Here is an 18,282-nt window from a genome sequence, read left to right as displayed (position 1 = left end):
AGATAGGGGTAGAAAAACTGAGTGATAGGATGGAGAAGAATAAATTGACATCGTTTGGACATGTTATAAGGATGGAGGAGAGAAGGCTACCAAAACAAGTGTTGGATGCTAAGATAGAAGGAAAGAGGGCAAGAGAGAGGACCAGAGCAAGATGGATGGGCCCTGTAAAGAACAGTTTAAGAAAACAAAAATTAGACTGGAATATAATTACTGAAGAAGAGTGGTAGAAGGAGAGGCAACGATGGAGAAGTGCCATCTACACTCCAACCTGGCAGGAACTGGACAAGGGGAAATAAAAATGATGATGATGAATGTTATATGCTTTACGTCCCACTAACTACTTTTATGGTTTTCAGAGACGTCGAGGTGCCGGAATTCCGTCCTGCAGGAGTTCTTTTATGTGTCAGTAAATCTACCGACATGAGGGTGATGTATTTGAACACCTTCAAATACCACCAGACCAAGCCAGGATCAAACCTACCTAGTTGGGGTCAGAAAGCCAGCGCCTCAACAGTCTTGAGCCACTCAGCCTAGCACAGCAAAGTAAAATACCTAAGAAATATGACAGGAAAGACAGATTGAGAAATGAAGATATGAGAAAGGTCAGAGTGGAAAAACTAAACGGGAGAATAATTGATAGCAGTAAACTAAAATGGTTTGGACATGTAAAGAGGATGGAGGAGAAAAGAATTCCAAAACAGATGATAGATAAGAGTTTCGAAGGAAAGAGTGCAAGAGGGAGACCTAGAACAAGGTGGATTAATTCAATAAAGAGGAGTGCAAGAAATAGAAACCTGGACTGGGATAAAATGATGGAAGAGGAATGGTGGAAGGAGAGAGGAAGGTGGAGGTGCCATAAATATCCCGACCTGGATAAAGGAAAAAGACGAGGTGAGGAGGAGGAGGAAGACGATGAATAAAATACAAACCATAAATAAAAAATGGTCCTGAAGACGTTAATGCTACTGCGTGTCAATATAGAAGTTTGAAAAATAATTGTAAAGGCATCAAGTACTTCAAGCAGTGAAACAGGATGATTGTTATTTTCAACACAGCACTGTCACCGACAGCAAGTCTTCTCAGTTATGCTGGATTTGTTAATAATATTGTTACTGACTTTAGATCCCACTAACCACTTCTACGGTTTTCGGAGAAGTACCACAATTTAGTCCCGCAGGAGTTCATTTACGTGCCAATAAATCTACCGACATGAGGGTGACATATCTGAGTACTTTCAAATACCACCGGAATGAGCCAGGATTGAACCTACTAAGTTGGAGTCAGAAGGCCAGCGCCTCATCTGTCATTCAGCCCGACTCTGCCGGATTTGTTCATTGAATTGGAAAGCCAATGCTGTCATGGGGTGAAAGCAAAGCTGTGTATATTTAATATACTACTGCTTCTCAACAGCGGTAGTCCTAAGGACTCAGTGCGCTCTCCTGTATCTAAAAATATGAGAAATTCAATTCTGCACAATATAAATATATGTGAAGTACTATTCACTAACGCATATTCAGAGAGTCCATGTTGTACAATTCAGCAATTTCAGAGATCAAGGAGAAAATTGGTATGGGTACCTTAAAAGGCTACTTGCTATTTACTTTACGTCGCACCGACACAGATAGGTCTTATGGCGATGATGGAATGGGAAAGGCCTAGGAATGGGAAGGAAGCGGCCATGGCCTTAAGGTACAGCCCCAGTATTTGCCTGGTGTGAAAATGGGAAACTATGGAAAACCATCTTCAGGGCTGCCGACAGTGGGGTTCGAACCCACTACCTCCCGGATGCAAGCTCACAGCTGCGCAACCCCAAACGCACGGCCAACTTGCCCGGTACCTTAAGGCCGGTCTCCACTGATTAACATTTAACACCAACATGTTAAATTTAACATGTTACAATTGACATGTTTATTGTGATTGTGTCTTCCAATTGACTTTGCATGTTAACTCAATGTTGAGGTGAACACTTTTAACATGTTGGCGTGTTTTCCACTCCAAGTGGAAAACATGTCAAGTCAATTCATTGATTGTGATATGTCGGCACAACTTCGGCAATTTCCGTGCTGTTTCAATGCCAACAGATAGCCTAAACGACGCAAACGACATGCTTCTCGTGAAGTAGGATTTCCGCAACACTCATTCTCTTTGTTATAAGCTACATATATGGTACGCGCACGTGTGTCATTCTCTCTGCACTATACTAAAATTAATAGTCAGAATTGGAGTGGAGCAAGGAGATAACTCTGGACTTAATCTATACTTATAAAGAGGTAAAGTTTGTTTGTATGTAATGGCTAAACTCAGGAACTACTGGACCGATTCTAAAAATTATTTTACTAATGTAAATATCCATTGTTCCTGAGGGACATGGGCTGTATTTTATTTTCAAAACAACTCGAGGGGCAGGGACACGGGGTAGATATAAAAATACTAGGCTAATATAGATGAAATATCGAATATGTCGTACAAGGACGAAACAAAGGCTCAATTTAAGCCCCTTGACACAAAGAACATAACTCTGTAAGCCCCATGGGCCCGAAAACCATGTTTTAAGGCCCTAAAACCAACCGTTATGGAGATATTGGCACCACACTACCCCTGCTCTAGGAACCAGATAAAGAAATGAACTGCCGTAACCATGGCAACATTAGCTCCAAGATTCTACAGCAGCAAGATTATCTACAATATACCAACTACATCTAACTTCAGTCTATCCATCTCCCTTTTCAGATTCTCTAACCTACCACAACGATTCAAACTTCTAACATTCCACGCTCCGACTCGCAGAATGACAGTATCCATCTTCCTGATGATCGTCCCCTCTCGTGTAGTCCCCACACGGCGATCAGAATGGGGGAATAGTTTACGTCCAGAATATTTTACCCGGGAGGAAGCCATCATCAGTACATCATTCATACAGGGAGAGCTGCATGTCCTTGGAAGTTAGTTACGGTTGTTTCCCGTTGCTTTCAGTCATGTAGCAGTATCAATACAGCTAAGCCATGTTGAGTATTATTACAAGGCCATATCAGTCAATCATCTAGACTGCTGCCCTTGCAACTTCCGAAAGGCTTCTACTCCCCTTTCGATGAACCATTCATTAGTCTGGTCTCTTAACAGATACCCATCCGATATCGTACATGAGTGGTAGGAAAAGGATTTTTTTATTTTTTTTATTTTGGCAACTGCTGAGAAGTTGAATATATTAAAAGTTGTGGAAGAAAAGTGGCAATAAGAAGCAAGTTCATAGATATTGTCAAGGAATCAGATATTGCTCCAACCACCCCAAAATCTACTGCAGCAAAAGAAATCCAGATCAAAAAATGTGGATGAGTAATCAGAGTGTACAGCTCCAAACATTGACAGATTGAAGGTGGAAAACATGAATGTACTGAAGACAGTTTATTGCAGTGGTTTCAACAGCAGAGAGCAGAAAATATCCCTATTATAAGAGAAATTCTCTGTAGCCTAGTACCAAGTTAACATACAAAAGGATTGTAATTAGAGTTGATTTCTGATCTGGTATGCCTAAATAGATGGAATGCCATTGGAGAAGAACTGACAAATAGGTATGATATAAATGTATTTTCTGACCACATTATTTACTTCCCCAGCAACAGCTTTCAATATACAGAGGGGTCCAGAAGAACTACACACATTTCCATAGTGGTTATTTGTGCAAGTCTTTAAAATCTTAATTGAATTATGGAGGCAAAGTATAATATTACATTGTACCTAAAGAAGGATACAGTTGTTACAACATTATGTAACCACCGGGAAAGTCAAATACAGAGGGCAGGCACGTTTGATATTCCAGCAATGCTACACCATTTTGAAGTGGTATTTTGAACTAGAGAACAAGCAGTAATTACAAATTATAAATCTCATTTTTGTCTCGTATTGGCATCAACTCAACTAAGGTTAGGTTGAATGGAGAATCACACCTTCCATACTTATTTGTTTTTTAATGCTAATCCAGCTTAAAATCCTATTACAATATTAAAAAGTACAGGTTTCATTCCTAACATTACAATAGCAGGACTGGCTCTTGACCACTGTATATTTACAAGGTATTTTCTTTATTTCCTTTTTTAAAACAAATGTTTCATTTTTTTTTGTTACAGACTCCCTTCATCATCTTAAAACTTTAAAACAGAAAACAAACTCAACTTCGGTTATTCTTTAGAAGTTTCCCCTGAACATAGTATTTTAAAAATTTTACATTTTAAGTCTATCTTCAAGATACTAAAAGTACATACTTCTCCAGCTTTTGTAAAAAGAAGATCCCTTACATCAGAGTTGATCTCAAACTCGAACACTGACTTGTTCAGGTTTCAACCCAACATGAAGGAACATTTTATCATATCATCATCATCATCATCATCATCATCATCATAAGTGGGGTTTTCTTACTTCAGTTTATGTCAATTTTTGTATCTTTCTTAGCTGAAGATTTTCCATATTAGGAATGGAACATGTACTTTTTAATATTGTAATTAGATTTTAGGCTGGATTAGCAATAAGAAACAAATAAGATTGGAAGGTAGGATTCTCCATTCAACCTAACCTTAGCGGAGTTGATAGCAATATGGGACAAAAATGAGGTTTATAAGTTGTAACTTAGCCAACCAGGCAACAAAGCAATCAAACACCTTTTTGAACTTAAAAATTAAAGTGTCAAAAATTGGCAAAGATATTAATTTTCTAAAACAATGTTTAAATCTAAAGCTTACTGCTAAATTTTTAAGTTCAGTACAGAGAAAACCTTGTGCAACAACATGGCATAAAGCTAACCAAGAAAAAACTGACATTTTGGGGATCAAAAATGAAATTTTTTAATACAGGAAAAAGTCTTTACTAAACTCTAAATTATACAATGCTCATCTAGAAGCTTCCTCCCTTATGGCCCCTCTTGAATGGGATTCTTTTTTGAGATATGTCAACACCAAAATTCAAAAAAATCTTAGACAGAAAACAAGAAATTTTGAACAAAACTTCAGAATCTTAGTTTAAACAAAAGAAGTAAAAATTAGCCAAAAGAATGCCCTACTAATGTTGAGCCTAACCATACTTTTCACCCTCTAATTAAGAATTTAACTGATGTTGTTTTTGAGGACAAGGAAACTCAGCTTACTAGTAAAGGACCCAAACATAACTGGTCTAGTTCATACCACCAGAAGCAATATATAACCACCATTGCTGAAGTGGAACAAGTAATAGCTTAACTCCCAGTAAATAAACAACCTAAGATTAAATAAGTTAAAAAAAAAGCTTCCAGAACTATTTGAAGATTAGAGAGTTAATATGCCCCATTTACCCTCTAAAGACCTCAAAAGTTTAAAGCAAAAAATAAATGACAACAATCTTAAAATCAAAAAGGCCGATAAAAGTAATGTGTCAATCAGGTACAAGAAAGAATACTTAGAACAAACTGAAGCATTCTTTTCAAGTAACACCTTGACTGAAATTAAAATAGACCCTACCAACTCTATCCAAAGATAATTGAAACAGTTACTTAAGAACAAAGTTTAATCCTCGATGATAATGAAATCTCTGGTTTAATTAGGATGAACCCAAGACTACCTTTAGCAAGAGCTTTACCCAAGATACACAAACCCGATACACCCATAAAACCGATTATTAATTTCAAAAACAGTCCTTCTAAATAAAATATTTGACCACTTCTCCATTTCCACACTTAAATAACATTTTACCATTAACTTCACTATACAAACACATACCTCCATATAACATCAACTCCATCTCTTACTCATACATTTCAATTACATCAGCAATAAATAAACACTTCATTACCTACCAAAAACTTCATTCAACTCCACAATCTTTCATTTAGACTTAACACTCCAGATCAATTCCAAATTACCTTACTGCATACGAATTACAACTTACTCCTAATAAATTTAATAAGACTTACTCCATTAATTCACTATACCTACTATACCAACACATACCACCATCACACTCTTTTCACCCGTCATAACAAACCATCAAAAACCATCTTACCATTCTATATACATCAAGAACAGCAATACAAACAAAACACTAGCCCTAAATTACTTACTAGCTTTACTTAGCTTTTGACTCCTAGTTACTATACCTTCTTCTCTTTTATCTATCTTTCCCCATAAATCTTTTAGGCTCCTACTTCTCTCTTTATGTAGAACCTTATTTTTATTGAGTTCCTCACTCTTATTCTCACTCTGCACAACACATTCACTCACTCTTCGGCTTAAACAGCCCTCCCCACCGGACTCTCCTCTTAATTCACTGTTCACCTCTCTCCACGCTTCATGCTCTTGATTCATGCGTATTTCTCTACCTAATTCTCTGGCCCACATTTTCCTTTTCCCACTGTCAGACCAAAACTTGTCAAAACTTACTTGCCTTCTCTTTCTTTCCTCCGGACTCAATTCCACATTAAGATCACTCAACTCACTGTTTCCCTTGTTCGCACTGATTTCTGGACTTGCCTTTTCATAATGTCCGTCTTCTCCCGCACCCATTTCAACCTGTTTTAAACACTGTTCCAAAGACTGAAGTTTCGGCACTGTCCAATTGCGGGTCCACTTACCATTGGACACCACCAGTGACTGACCCTTAATATGTGCCCGCAGACCTTGCATTCTTGCCTTAACCCTATATTTCTCCAGGAGTTTAAAATTTTTATTCCCCTCTCTTCCCAAGTCCGGCTTAATCCATATTTTTTCCTTCTGCAAGTTTCCAGCATTTCTGATTACTATGTCCGCCATTAGTGATGATAGCAGCGTCACCTTTATAGGTCTGCGTCCCCTCATCTTGCCTACTCTTTCCACATCATCTATATCTACCTCACTAAAGTTAATTTTCATTATTTTTTGTATGACATCTACCATCTTATAGATAATGTCGACTTTTGTGTCTTCTTTATCTTCTTTTAGACCGTACATAAATATGGTTTTCCTCCTCCATTCTAGGTTGTGGGCTGCTACTTCTTTCTTCAAATACATTACTTCCTCTTCCATATTTTTTTTATTTTCCCCCTTAGCAATACTATTTCTCCCTCACTTTTTTCCACTCTTCCTTTTAACTTCGTTTGAATTTTCCTGGATCCACAGCCTCGTCTCCTCGTGTTCCTTGACTTGCTCTTGAATCATCTGTTTTAACTGTTCAAATGGGCAGAGTTCCTCAACTACCTACTTTACCACTTTCTATATCACCTCTATGTCCTCTATGTCCTCCCAATTCATATTTCCACTGCGCTGAGGGCCTGAATTCACTTCCACTCCACCCCCCCAATCACCAAGAGCACCGAGTCCACCGTTGCCACCAATAACATCTCACCCTTCAATCCCAGTTCTACACTCCCTTCCTTACTTCTGGTTCTTCTTCATTCTTCCCTGCCATCTAGCTATAATGGCCCTATATTGTTCTACGCCGATCATCCTTGTCACACTCTACTCGCGCTGTTGGCTCCCCACTCTTGCTCTGCTCACGTGGCACACTCCACACAGCACAACCATTCGTTCCGCTTACATGGGCTCGAGTGATTACATGGAATTTCAAACCGCATAGTAACAAAACAGGTTCTTTAATGTCCCTGTAGTTCCATATCATCAAAATTGACTGGTGCAGGAACTAAAAGTTATTAAGCAAGGAACTCTCTTTTGCTTAAAAAAAAATTAAATTGTACATCACCTTGTACAACTCTCAGTATCCAAGTACATTATGTTACCTTCTCACACTCTTAAATTAACTTCCAATAATATCTTCAGGATCCTTTCTAATATGAAAAACACAAACCCAGGCACTAAACAATAATCAATAAAAATTAAAATGGGCACAATCCTTACCTTGAGATTATTAGTTACAAAGTCTTCCATTAAACTTCGCAGATGAGGAGTCATACAACTTATAGTTGGGGATTGCATCATCTCATATACTATGCACAGACACTTGGAGAGAGTGAGCGGGTCATCTCGGATCTTCCTCACCTGCAATACAGTGTGCCCTCGTAAGCATCTCTATGTGATATAGAAAAAACAACACAAAAGTGTAGTGCTTAAAACAAAATACCCACCTCTTGAGTAATGACTTCAGGCTTATCTGTAAGTTGCTGATATTTCTCAGCAAGTTCATTCAATTGACTGTCGATTTCTTGAGCACGCAAGAAATCTTTCTGACCAACAGCTTGTTCTAGCTCTTCTTGCAGTTCCAACCTCTCAGCACGTATCTGTGCTTTCTGAAACAAAACCAGTCTTGCATAAAGAACGACTACTAGTAGATATATACCCAGGAACAAGAAAAGTATCAGCTCAGTTTACTGAGAGAAAAATGATGTCAAATTCTTTTTTTTGGAAGATCAAATGAACATAAAGATGACTCACTAAATTAAACTCAAACTGATTAACAATTTATTTCCATCATTTCATAATGACAGGTATGGAGGTTCTTTCCTTCCTATCAGGGCACACGGTTGTTAGGTAACATCCCGTCACACATTACCTCATCCTCCTTTATGGTGATATCATAATTTTCAGATGACCCCGGCCTTAAGTTATATTTGAGTCAAAAAGAGAGAATTTTTCTCCAACGGAGAGCAGGTGCTCTAATCTAAAAGTCACTTGTTGAAAAGTACAGTCATGCAGTTAAATGTTGAGAAAAATGGCGTAGGAATACATTTTAAGAAAAGCAGGTATATATATATTTTTTTTCCTATTTACTTTACATCCCACCAGCACAGATAGGTCTAATAGCGATAATAGGATAGGAAAAAGCTAGGAGAGTGGGAAGGAATCGACCGTGGCCTTAATTAGGGTACAGCCCCAGCATTTGCCTGGCGTGAAAATGGGAAACCACGGGAAACCATCTTCAGAGCTGCCGACAGTGGGATTCGAACCCACTATCTCCCAAATGTAAGGGGATAGCTGCGTGACCCAAACCACACAGCTACTTGCTTGGTAATAGATATACCATATTGCCCAGAATGTAAGACAATATCACATACAAGACCACCTTGAATTTATAGAAGGTATTTAAAAGAAAAATTAAATAATGAATGGAATTAGAACATACTCAAAGCTCTCCTATAACAAAGATTAACAAGCCCTAAAGTAAATCAAAGGACAAAAGCTTTAATTTTGATATACCAGGTATCAAAAAAAAGTTTGCGCCACTGGGATTGAAAAGTGAAATTCGAACGACAAGTGTCAGCAACCCTGTGTGAATGACATCAAACAATGACATTCTCCTCAACTGTCAGACAGTACAGAGTTGTGAGGCCAAAAGCAGTTCTGTAGGAACTAAAATCTTGAACATGTCAGTGTCAAAGGATGTTTTATGGCTGTGTTTAAGAGTTTGGTGGCAATGCTGCAGAAGCTGCTTCAAAGATATGTTCCACATCTGAAGAGGCCTTAGTGAGTGAGTGCCTCGGGAGATGAGAGCCTTCATGACAAGCCTAGAGGTGGACATCCATCCACAATCGATGAATCCCTGCTGAAGGAGAACATCAATTGTGATGAACATCAAATGTGCAAGGGTTTAGAGTGTCGGAGGAAACAATTCTGCACAACCTTGGGAAGACTTTGACGCTCAGTAAATGGGTTCCTCACATTCTGACAAAGGAAAACAAACTCCAGCGGCTCATCATTTGCTCTTCATTGCTGTCATACAACAAGAAAGCCCCATTCCTGGACCAGATATTGATATGTGACAAGAAATGGGTGTTATATAAAAAACAAAAAAACACACACACACACGCACGCACGCACGCACGCACGCGCACACACACACACACACACACATATATATATCATTGGTCATCCCTCTGGTACTGTTGCATTTACCCCCAGACAAAAAATATATCAACAGAAGGTACTGCTCTGTGTTTGATGGACCAGTGCTGATATTGTGCACTCTGAATTCCTAGAGCATGGCAAAACCATCACAATTGAGGTGTAGTGCCAGTTGCAAAGGGTTGCAGCTGCATTGTCTCAGAAGCAGCCAGCACTAGTCAACAGGAACGGAGTGATCCATCTTCAAGAAAATGCTAGACCTTGTATGGCGAAAGCCAGCCCCGCAGTGTAGGGGTAGCGTGCGTGCCTCTTACCCGGAGGCCCCAGGTTCAATTCCCAGCCAGGTCAGGGAAATTTACCTGAACCTGAAAGGATGGTTCGAGGTACACTCAGCCTATGTGATTAAAACTGAGGAGCTATCTGATGGTGAGATGGCAGCCCCGGTCTAGAAAGCCAAGAATAACAGCTGAGAGGATTCATCGTGCTGACCACACAACACCTCAAAATCTGCAGGCCTTCGGGCTGAGGCTGAGCAGTGGTTGCTTGGTAGGCCATGGCCCTTCGGGTCTGTTGCACCATGGATTTCTTTCTTTTTTTTTTTTTTTTTTTTTTTTTTTTTTTTAATGGCGAAAATTACCACGGAGTTAGTAATCAACACACTTCATTGGGATGTTTTACCTCATCCTCCTTTATGTTGATATCATAATTTCTCTTCCTCCTTTCTTTAAAGTGACGAAGATATTCTCTTTTCAACACTATCCGTCACAACAGGAAATGCAACCAAAACTGAATGCATTAACACAATGACAACAAGCCAAGCAACGATACATCACACGCCACAAATAGAAAAAAAAATCGAATCTCGAGGAATTTCTTCAGGATTCTCAGCATGATTTCATAGAAGAATAAAGTGACTTCTGCACTTGTGAATATTTAGCTCACTTGCTGCTGCTAATTTAACACTTTGTGATAAGTGCGGAGACTTCATTTTGACTTCAAGTTCTTAGGAGATACTGCACACATCTATTTGGGGTCTACCAAATCTGTAGCCAAAGTTCTTATTGAAATAATCAACATAAAATGTACACTTCATTTCAAGATTAGGATGTTCCTCACAAATCATGCATTTTTTTAAGGTTCAGCCTTGCATCCAAATAATTTACTTCGTTACCCCCATAATGAGAAGTTTTGACTGGAAACTTGAGAATGTGGTCCCGAATTTCAGTGCAGATTTCACGTAATATAGCATGCATTTTCTTATTGAATCCTCTCTTGTCCAATGGACTTTCGCCTTGCACCAACAGCTTAGGAATCTTGAATACACGCTTCTGCGTTACTCCGTGTAAACTAATGAATGCATTCCTATAGACCTGCAGATGCTCCTGATTTCTAAGAACAAAATATGTATATGCTGATTCACGTTCCATTCTTGATAGTTCTCCATCTTGATTAACAGCCCTAGGTCTTCGCTGGTAAATGGGATGCCATTCAATCAGTCTTTGTAAGTGGATATCCTGTTCATTTTTGGTTTCATAATCGTAAAAAGCAATAAATATCTGCAGCCTCTCTTCTTCTTGCAATACACTGAAACAGTGTCGCTTGCACCTAAAACAAACAAGTTACCTAGTTAAATTCTTTGACCATTAAGTAGTCATAACTTCAGTATCAATAATCATCATCTGAATCCCGTGTATGGAAGTGAAATTGTTGAACAGATAATATTTAGGTAAAAACTATAATTTCCATCATACCTGCAGGGAGGTCCAATACTTTTTTGAGGAACTGCCTTTCCTGCATAGCTTGTATATGAAGTACCCTTTACCCTCGATCGCTTTAATTTATTCCTGGCAAAACTTTCTTCTTTGCATTTACGTTTCTTTCCTGTCATAATTTTGTTGTCCATGCTGAAAATATCTTTAAGAACACAGCAAGAAGAAGATTAATAATATGCAGAGCACAACAACCACGTAGGATATGTTGTCAATGACAACATTCAACATTTATGTAAACAAATGAAACAAGCATGCCAATCTTGACATCCGAGACACAGCAGCGCTCTCTGCATAGGTTCGTTGGAGGTGGTAGACATTCCGTGTTGAAACGCACAAACTGTAGGACTAAGTTCCATTCAACACGGAATAACTAATCTGATGACAGTGGTAATGGCACAAGTGCTCCCAGGACATGATTCCTTTCAACACCAAAACATGCATCTTGCTTCTTAGAAAGCAAAATCGCTGTAAAACGAATTTGTAAAAAATGTGGACTTATTGCCTTTCAACAACAAACGATTCAATTTTATAGGTATCTCTTAACACTTGGGGGTAATGTTTATGTTTTTTGGCCATAACGTAGAGAGAAAATAACAGAAACTGTCACCGACACAACTCTTTGAAATACATTCAAGCCATTAAAATTGTTAAGTAAGAATTAATCCGCCTCTGTGGTGTAGTGGTTAGCGTGATTAGCTGCCACCCCCGGAGGCCCGGGTTCGATTCCCGGCTCTGCCACGAAATTTGAAAAGTGGTACGAGGGCTGGAACGGGGTCCACTCAGCCTCGGGAGGTCAACTGAGTAGAGGTGGGTTCGATTCCCACCTCAGCCATCCTGGAAGTGGTTTTCCGTGGTTTCCCACTTCTCCTCCAGGCGAATGCCGGGATGGTACCTAACTTAAGGCCACGGCCGCTTCCTTCCCTCATCCTTGCTTATCCCCTCCAAACTTCCCATCCCTCCACAAGGCCCCTGTTCAGCATAGCAGGTGAGGCCGCCTGGGCGAGGTACTGGTCATACGCCCCAGTTGTATCCCCCGACCAAGAGTCTGAAGCTCCAGGACACTGCCCTTGAGGCGGTAGAGGTGGGATCCCTCGCTAAGTCCGAGGAAAAAACCGAACCTGGAGGGTAAACAGATGATGATGATGATGAAGAATTAATACAAATGCGCTGAAATTCACGAAACTATCACATACAAAACAGATCAATGTGTCTCATACATTATTAACATACAACTTGGATAGAAGAAAAAACACAGAATCACAAGAAAAAAAAGCACGTGGCCTACAACTCCAATGAAAGCAAGCACCAGGAATGATGTCAACAGGGCACGAACCACACAATTAAAAACTCAATATTTTGTCCCAATTAATGGAGTGGCTAGCCTCTCTCAATTGCAGGAAAATTGCCGTCCTGAATTCCCAGCTTAAAGAACACACGCTGCTGTAGTGAGCAGGAAACACGATACACGAAGGCGATGGACAATACACTCGCCAAATAAAGCATCGATCAAATAAATATGATAGCAAATGAGGTTGCATAAATTACACAAGCACACAAAAATTTATCCTAGGGAAGACTATTGACCGTACTGGAGGTTATGTTGGTCACAAAGAGAAGTAAAAATAAATCGGAAAATCAGAAGACGAGTTTAAAAAACAGAAAGTTTACGGGTAAATCGGAAGGGTTGGCAGATATTACTTAATATACTCCAACACAGCAGTCATAATAAACAGTAACTTTTAAAATATCAACCCTCCATCAATACATGAAATTTATCAAAGAACTTTTCATCTTAGGCCGCGTGCACACCGAGCGCGCTTCGCATAGTGTGTCGCGTGTTGCTCAACGCTAAGCGTCACGCTAAGCATAACCAGTGCTTTGTTCGTAATCCAGGTGTTCACACCGTCCGCGCTCTGCTACGCTGAACGCCTACCTTACAGCTAAGCGAAGCGCCAGACAACGCGCAGTGTTGGTTAATTGCTTAGCGTTACCTAGCTGGTTCTGAAGCTATGGAAGAAGAAATTATTCATGCAGTGTTTCAAAGAGAAGAAATATGGAACCCAAGACACAAAAACTATAAAAATGTAACTGTTTTGCAAAATAAGTGGACTTAAGTATCTACAACAGTTGTATCGCATTCCTACAGTAAACATACACAGTAATATTACTTCTACTGTCACACTTTACTGGGCTTAACATTGTGACAGGATGAGATTGGGTATGGATTTTAGTGTCGGTAGTGTCCGAGGAGAAGTTCGGCTTGCCAGGTGCAGGTGTTTTGAAATGACTCCCGTAGATGACCTGCATCATGATGAGGATGAAATGATTATAAATACACACATACACCCAGCCCCCGTGCCAATGCAATTTACTAATTATGATTACAATTCCCGACTCTGCCGGGAATCGAACCCGGGACTCTGTGACCAAAGGCCAGTGCGGTAACCATTTAGCCATGTAGCTGGACACTTTGTGACTAAGTGCATAGAATCTCCCAGACTCCGTCATATCGGCTTATAATTTTGCCAATAGAGGGTGGTAACATGAAGAATATCACTCTGCAGGCTAGTAGTGGGCTTGGAAGTAAATATTTCTGTTTATTAAATATATTTGTCACACATTTACTCCACTTTTGTTACGATGATTAATTGTGTATGTTAATTGTAACTATATTGCAAAATACTATTTATAATTATTATATAAAGAGCGTGATTTAGTCAGAAATTTAATTTCCACGTGTTTGTTACACGGTGCTCCTAGATAATTCGGAAAATTGAATTTCTCCCAATACTTCTCTGCTACTTGACGCCACATTTCAGTTGCAGGGTTTGGAAGGTCAAAGGTATTTTTTGTCATTCTTAAGTAATCATAAAATGTATCGCGATAAAGTCTTGCATCTCTGTGCAAACGATAGAATTCTCTGTAAGTAATTCGTTCTTCATTAAATTCATGAACCCACTTTCGATTCTTTTTCCTAATTTTCAATTTTAGGTAACTGTTATCCATCAGTAAACTGTTTCTAGTGTACTTGGATAACGGCATTAGCTTGTGACCACCCTAAAACGCCTTGCACCAACCTAAGCTGAGAGCACGGCGTAGAGTTTTCGGTGTGAACAGCAAGCACGCCTTGCGCTATGCATAGCATTTCACGCTACACGCGACACACTATGCGAAGCGCGCTCTGGCCTTATACTATCTTCCAATTCAGATTTGTTCAGGTCAACTCTATAATGTTAAGCTGGAATCAGTGATGACTGTCAAAATTTCAAAAAGTGTGTAGTACATGCACAGTGTGTTACACTTCCAATCCGTAGTGTACAAAGCCTGGCTTTTTCATTTCTGAATTTATCGATCCTATTCTCAAAGAAGCAAATTTTGTACTCATTTGTTGACATTTTTAAATTTTTTTAAAATTTTCTTTTACAATTGGCTTAATATTGCACCGACACAGATAGGTCTTATGGCTACGATGGGATAGGAAAAGGCTAGTGAGTGGGAAGGAAGCGGCTGTGGCCTTAATTAAGGTACAGTCCCAACATTTGCCTGGTGTGAAAATGGTAAACCACAAAAAACCATCTTGAAACCCACTATCTCCTGAATGGAAGCTCAAAGCTACATGACCCAAACTGCAGAGGCAACTCACCTTAAATTCCCTGTGCTGACGCTCCTCTTGTGTGATCTGTGTTATTACTTCACTGAGAGGTTCATGAATCTCTGAAATAACTTCAGCCAAGGTTTGAAGTCTGGTGTTGACATCAGGGATAACTTCTACAAGAAGTTCCACAATAACAGGCACGAGTTTCTTCTTCACTTCTTTATTCATAAGCAAATCCAGCAGAAGCTGTCGTAAGTTACCTCTAGAACATAAATTTAGGAATGAAATGTTAAAACAAAGAAAATATTAGGCATTAATTTATTTCATATAATAATTTATTTCATATAACAAATTAATTCAGTAGAGATCAGCAAAATTTGAGATCTGACGATGTTAAATCTTCTCCTTTTATCATTGTTTGAACATTTAATTCATATTCAGCTCAAAAATCAATAGATAAACTGTGTTATGTTTTGGTGGTGTTGATAATTGCTTTAAAATTCAACAATAGTATTAAATCCACACTAACAGGGTGCAGTGTTCAGTCTGACAATCAGTATAACTGATGTACGTTCTAGCAGGTGTATTCATAATTGATCTGGGCAAGAACTGCAGAGGAAGTAGCCATTGCCTATACATTAACCTCGGTAGAGATGGAGACATTTCTTGTGCCAGAACAGATGCAATCTGTTGCTGTCATTTATTGTGCATTGTACTGATATGCCTTCTGCCAGCAGCACATGAACACACGATGCCTTATGAGTTCCGAACCTGGAGGTAATTACCCCTGCGGGGGTAAAACAGGTATTCTGCACGGGTAATAATGCTGGTAATTTTTGGTATGTATGGCATATCAGTGCCACGCGGCTTGCGCTCTCTCGCGCTGCATGTTCACTAATAAAAAGTGTGGCGATCTGTGTTCTATCCCTTTCTAGCAGCTGCCGCTACCCCTTCCTCGCATGCAAAGGAGACGGACGAGGACGAATCAGTTTGAGTTTACTTAAGCACTAACTTGTACGTTTTGTTTGTTTTGCATTCTACTTACTCTAGTTTTTTTTTTTTTTTTGCTAGGGGCTTTACGTCGCACCGACACAGATAGGTCTTATGGCGACGATGGGATAGGAAAGGCCTAGGAGTTGGAAGGAAGCGACCGTGGCCTTAATTAAGGTACAGCCCCAGCATTTGCCTGGTGTGAAAATGGGAAACCACGGAAAACCATCTTCAGGGCTGCCGATAGTGGGATTCGAACCTACAATCTCCCGGATGCAAGCTCATAGCCGCGCGCCTCTACGTGCACGGCCAACTCGCCCGGTACTTACTCTAGTATCAAGCTGTACAAGTGTACATACTGTTCTATAAGGCCCTACACCTCATTCTAAAAAATATCTATGTATTATTTGTAGTAAGTATCAACAATAATAATTTTCACTTCTACTGATGTTTTTTTCAATATCGTTATTAGTAAATGAATTATTTTGAGTCATGAGAGGTTATAAAAGTTGTTAGCCAGTAGGTCATGTATTTTTCTATTGTCTGTTCATTTTGTAAGTGTTTAACAATTGTTTTAGGTGACATGGCTTCTACATCTGCAAAAAAGCGCCCGTATAAAGCAGCGTTCCTACTATGGGGTTTCTTGAATCTTGCTGATAGCCTCAGTGTGGCATATGTAATAAAGTTCTTAGTGCAGAGAGCATGAAACAGAACAAACTAAAAGAACATTTCGAGAAAGTTCACAGGCAGTTTGCAGGTAAAGACACTGATTTTCTTTTAAGAGAAAAGAGAGTGTTCTGAAGTCTTTGCAACTGGATTCCACAGGAAATGTACAAAAGGCAATGATTCGTGTCTTCAAGTTTCATATTTCATATAGTATTGCTATGAACAAAAAACTACACACTACAGAAGTGGGGAAATTTGCACCGACAAGGCAGGTTTATGAACAAGCTAAAGAATCCTTCTAACCAGAAGATCTGAGGTTACAACATTCTCTGCGATCCACAAGAAGCTATACCGAGCATATAGAAGGAAGAATAGCCAAAAGGAGAGAAATCAATTTAGATTTCTACACCACAGACGCCATTCTCGACAGGAAATGGACCAGAGAAAACCAAGAATAAAGACATATAATAACATGACTTGCCATTCATGGCTTTTGCCATAAGATCTGTGTGAACAAAACCTATCACGATCCTAATGGAAGTTGTGTGTGTATTTTCTGCAGTAATAAGTGTGATAGATATCATATAACCATGTGCTGAGCAAGAACAAAGTCGGTGAGCGACTAGTGTAAAACCTACTTTATAATCTAATGCCCATTCCAGCGAACCTTTCTTCTTAATTAATAGGAAAGGAACTCATCAAACCTTCTTTGTGTGATGCAGTGTCATTCGTTATTGGTGACTAACACGTGGCTAAGATTAATCTAATGTCACTCTCCAATACAACAGATCAAAGTCGTATTTTAGAGTTGAGTAACTTGACCATGATGGCCACTAAAGGTCCGTATTGACTTAATTATAACAGTTAATTGTGTCCAGGTTCCGCCTAGTCAATACAATTCAGAATGAATTATTATTTGGAATGGGAGTTGGCACCTCGGACATATTCTGAGTCATGGCCCTCCTTGTGCTCAGGCGGCTAGAACTATACAATCCACCGGAGGTCCATAACCTATTAGAGCAGAGATCCTCAGTTGGCCTATGTGTTAGTAGGGTAGCATCCTGCTTCATGAATTTACCGAGCTCAGAATATTTTAAGCAAGCCTTGGACCTATGGGAGTAACGGAGTCCCACTCCCATTTGACAGGCGAGGGACTCCCTGGAAACAACTTGGCGAACGAAATGGAATTCGATGGGGAGCTATCAATATTAATGGGGCTTATGGAAGAAAGAAAGTAGAACTGGCTGAGTCAGCAAAGAGGATGCATCTGGATGGGCTAGGAGTAACTGATATTCGGGTAAGGGGAGATAATGAGGAAGAGATAGGAGATTATAAAGTGTACTTGATGGGTGTTAGAAAGGGAAGGGCAGAGTATGGGGTAGGACTGTTTATCAGGAATACCACTGCACGCAACACAGTTTGTGTTAGGCATGTAAATGAGCGAATGATGTGGGTAGATTTGGCGGTT

At 39.5% G+C, this 18,282-nt stretch overlaps 1 protein-coding gene across 2 annotated transcripts in view; it reads right to left on the bottom strand.

Annotated features, from left to right (window-relative positions):
• The window catches only part of Cap-G (Chromosome associated protein G), a 312,952-nt gene that overhangs the window by 129,414 nt on the left and 165,256 nt on the right, over positions 1 to 18,282 (bottom strand). For both annotated transcript variants that reach the window (XM_067143890.2, XM_068224995.1), the window contains 3 exons: positions 15,207 to 15,420; positions 8,078 to 8,239; positions 7,851 to 7,991 (listed from right to left, as the gene is read on the bottom strand). In XM_067143890.2, coding sequence (XP_066999991.1) covers positions 7,851 to 7,991; positions 8,078 to 8,239; positions 15,207 to 15,420 — 517 coding nt within the window. The remainder of the gene's footprint in view (positions 1 to 7,850; positions 7,992 to 8,077; positions 8,240 to 15,206; positions 15,421 to 18,282) is intronic.

The sequence above is a fragment of the Anabrus simplex genome, chromosome 1 (assembly GCF_040414725.1).
Source record: "Anabrus simplex isolate iqAnaSimp1 chromosome 1, ASM4041472v1, whole genome shotgun sequence".
NCBI classification, from domain to species: domain Eukaryota; kingdom Metazoa; phylum Arthropoda; class Insecta; order Orthoptera; family Tettigoniidae; genus Anabrus; species Anabrus simplex.
The sequence above is the reverse complement of the archived record's forward strand: the minus strand, read 5'-3'. Positions and strand labels throughout refer to the sequence as shown.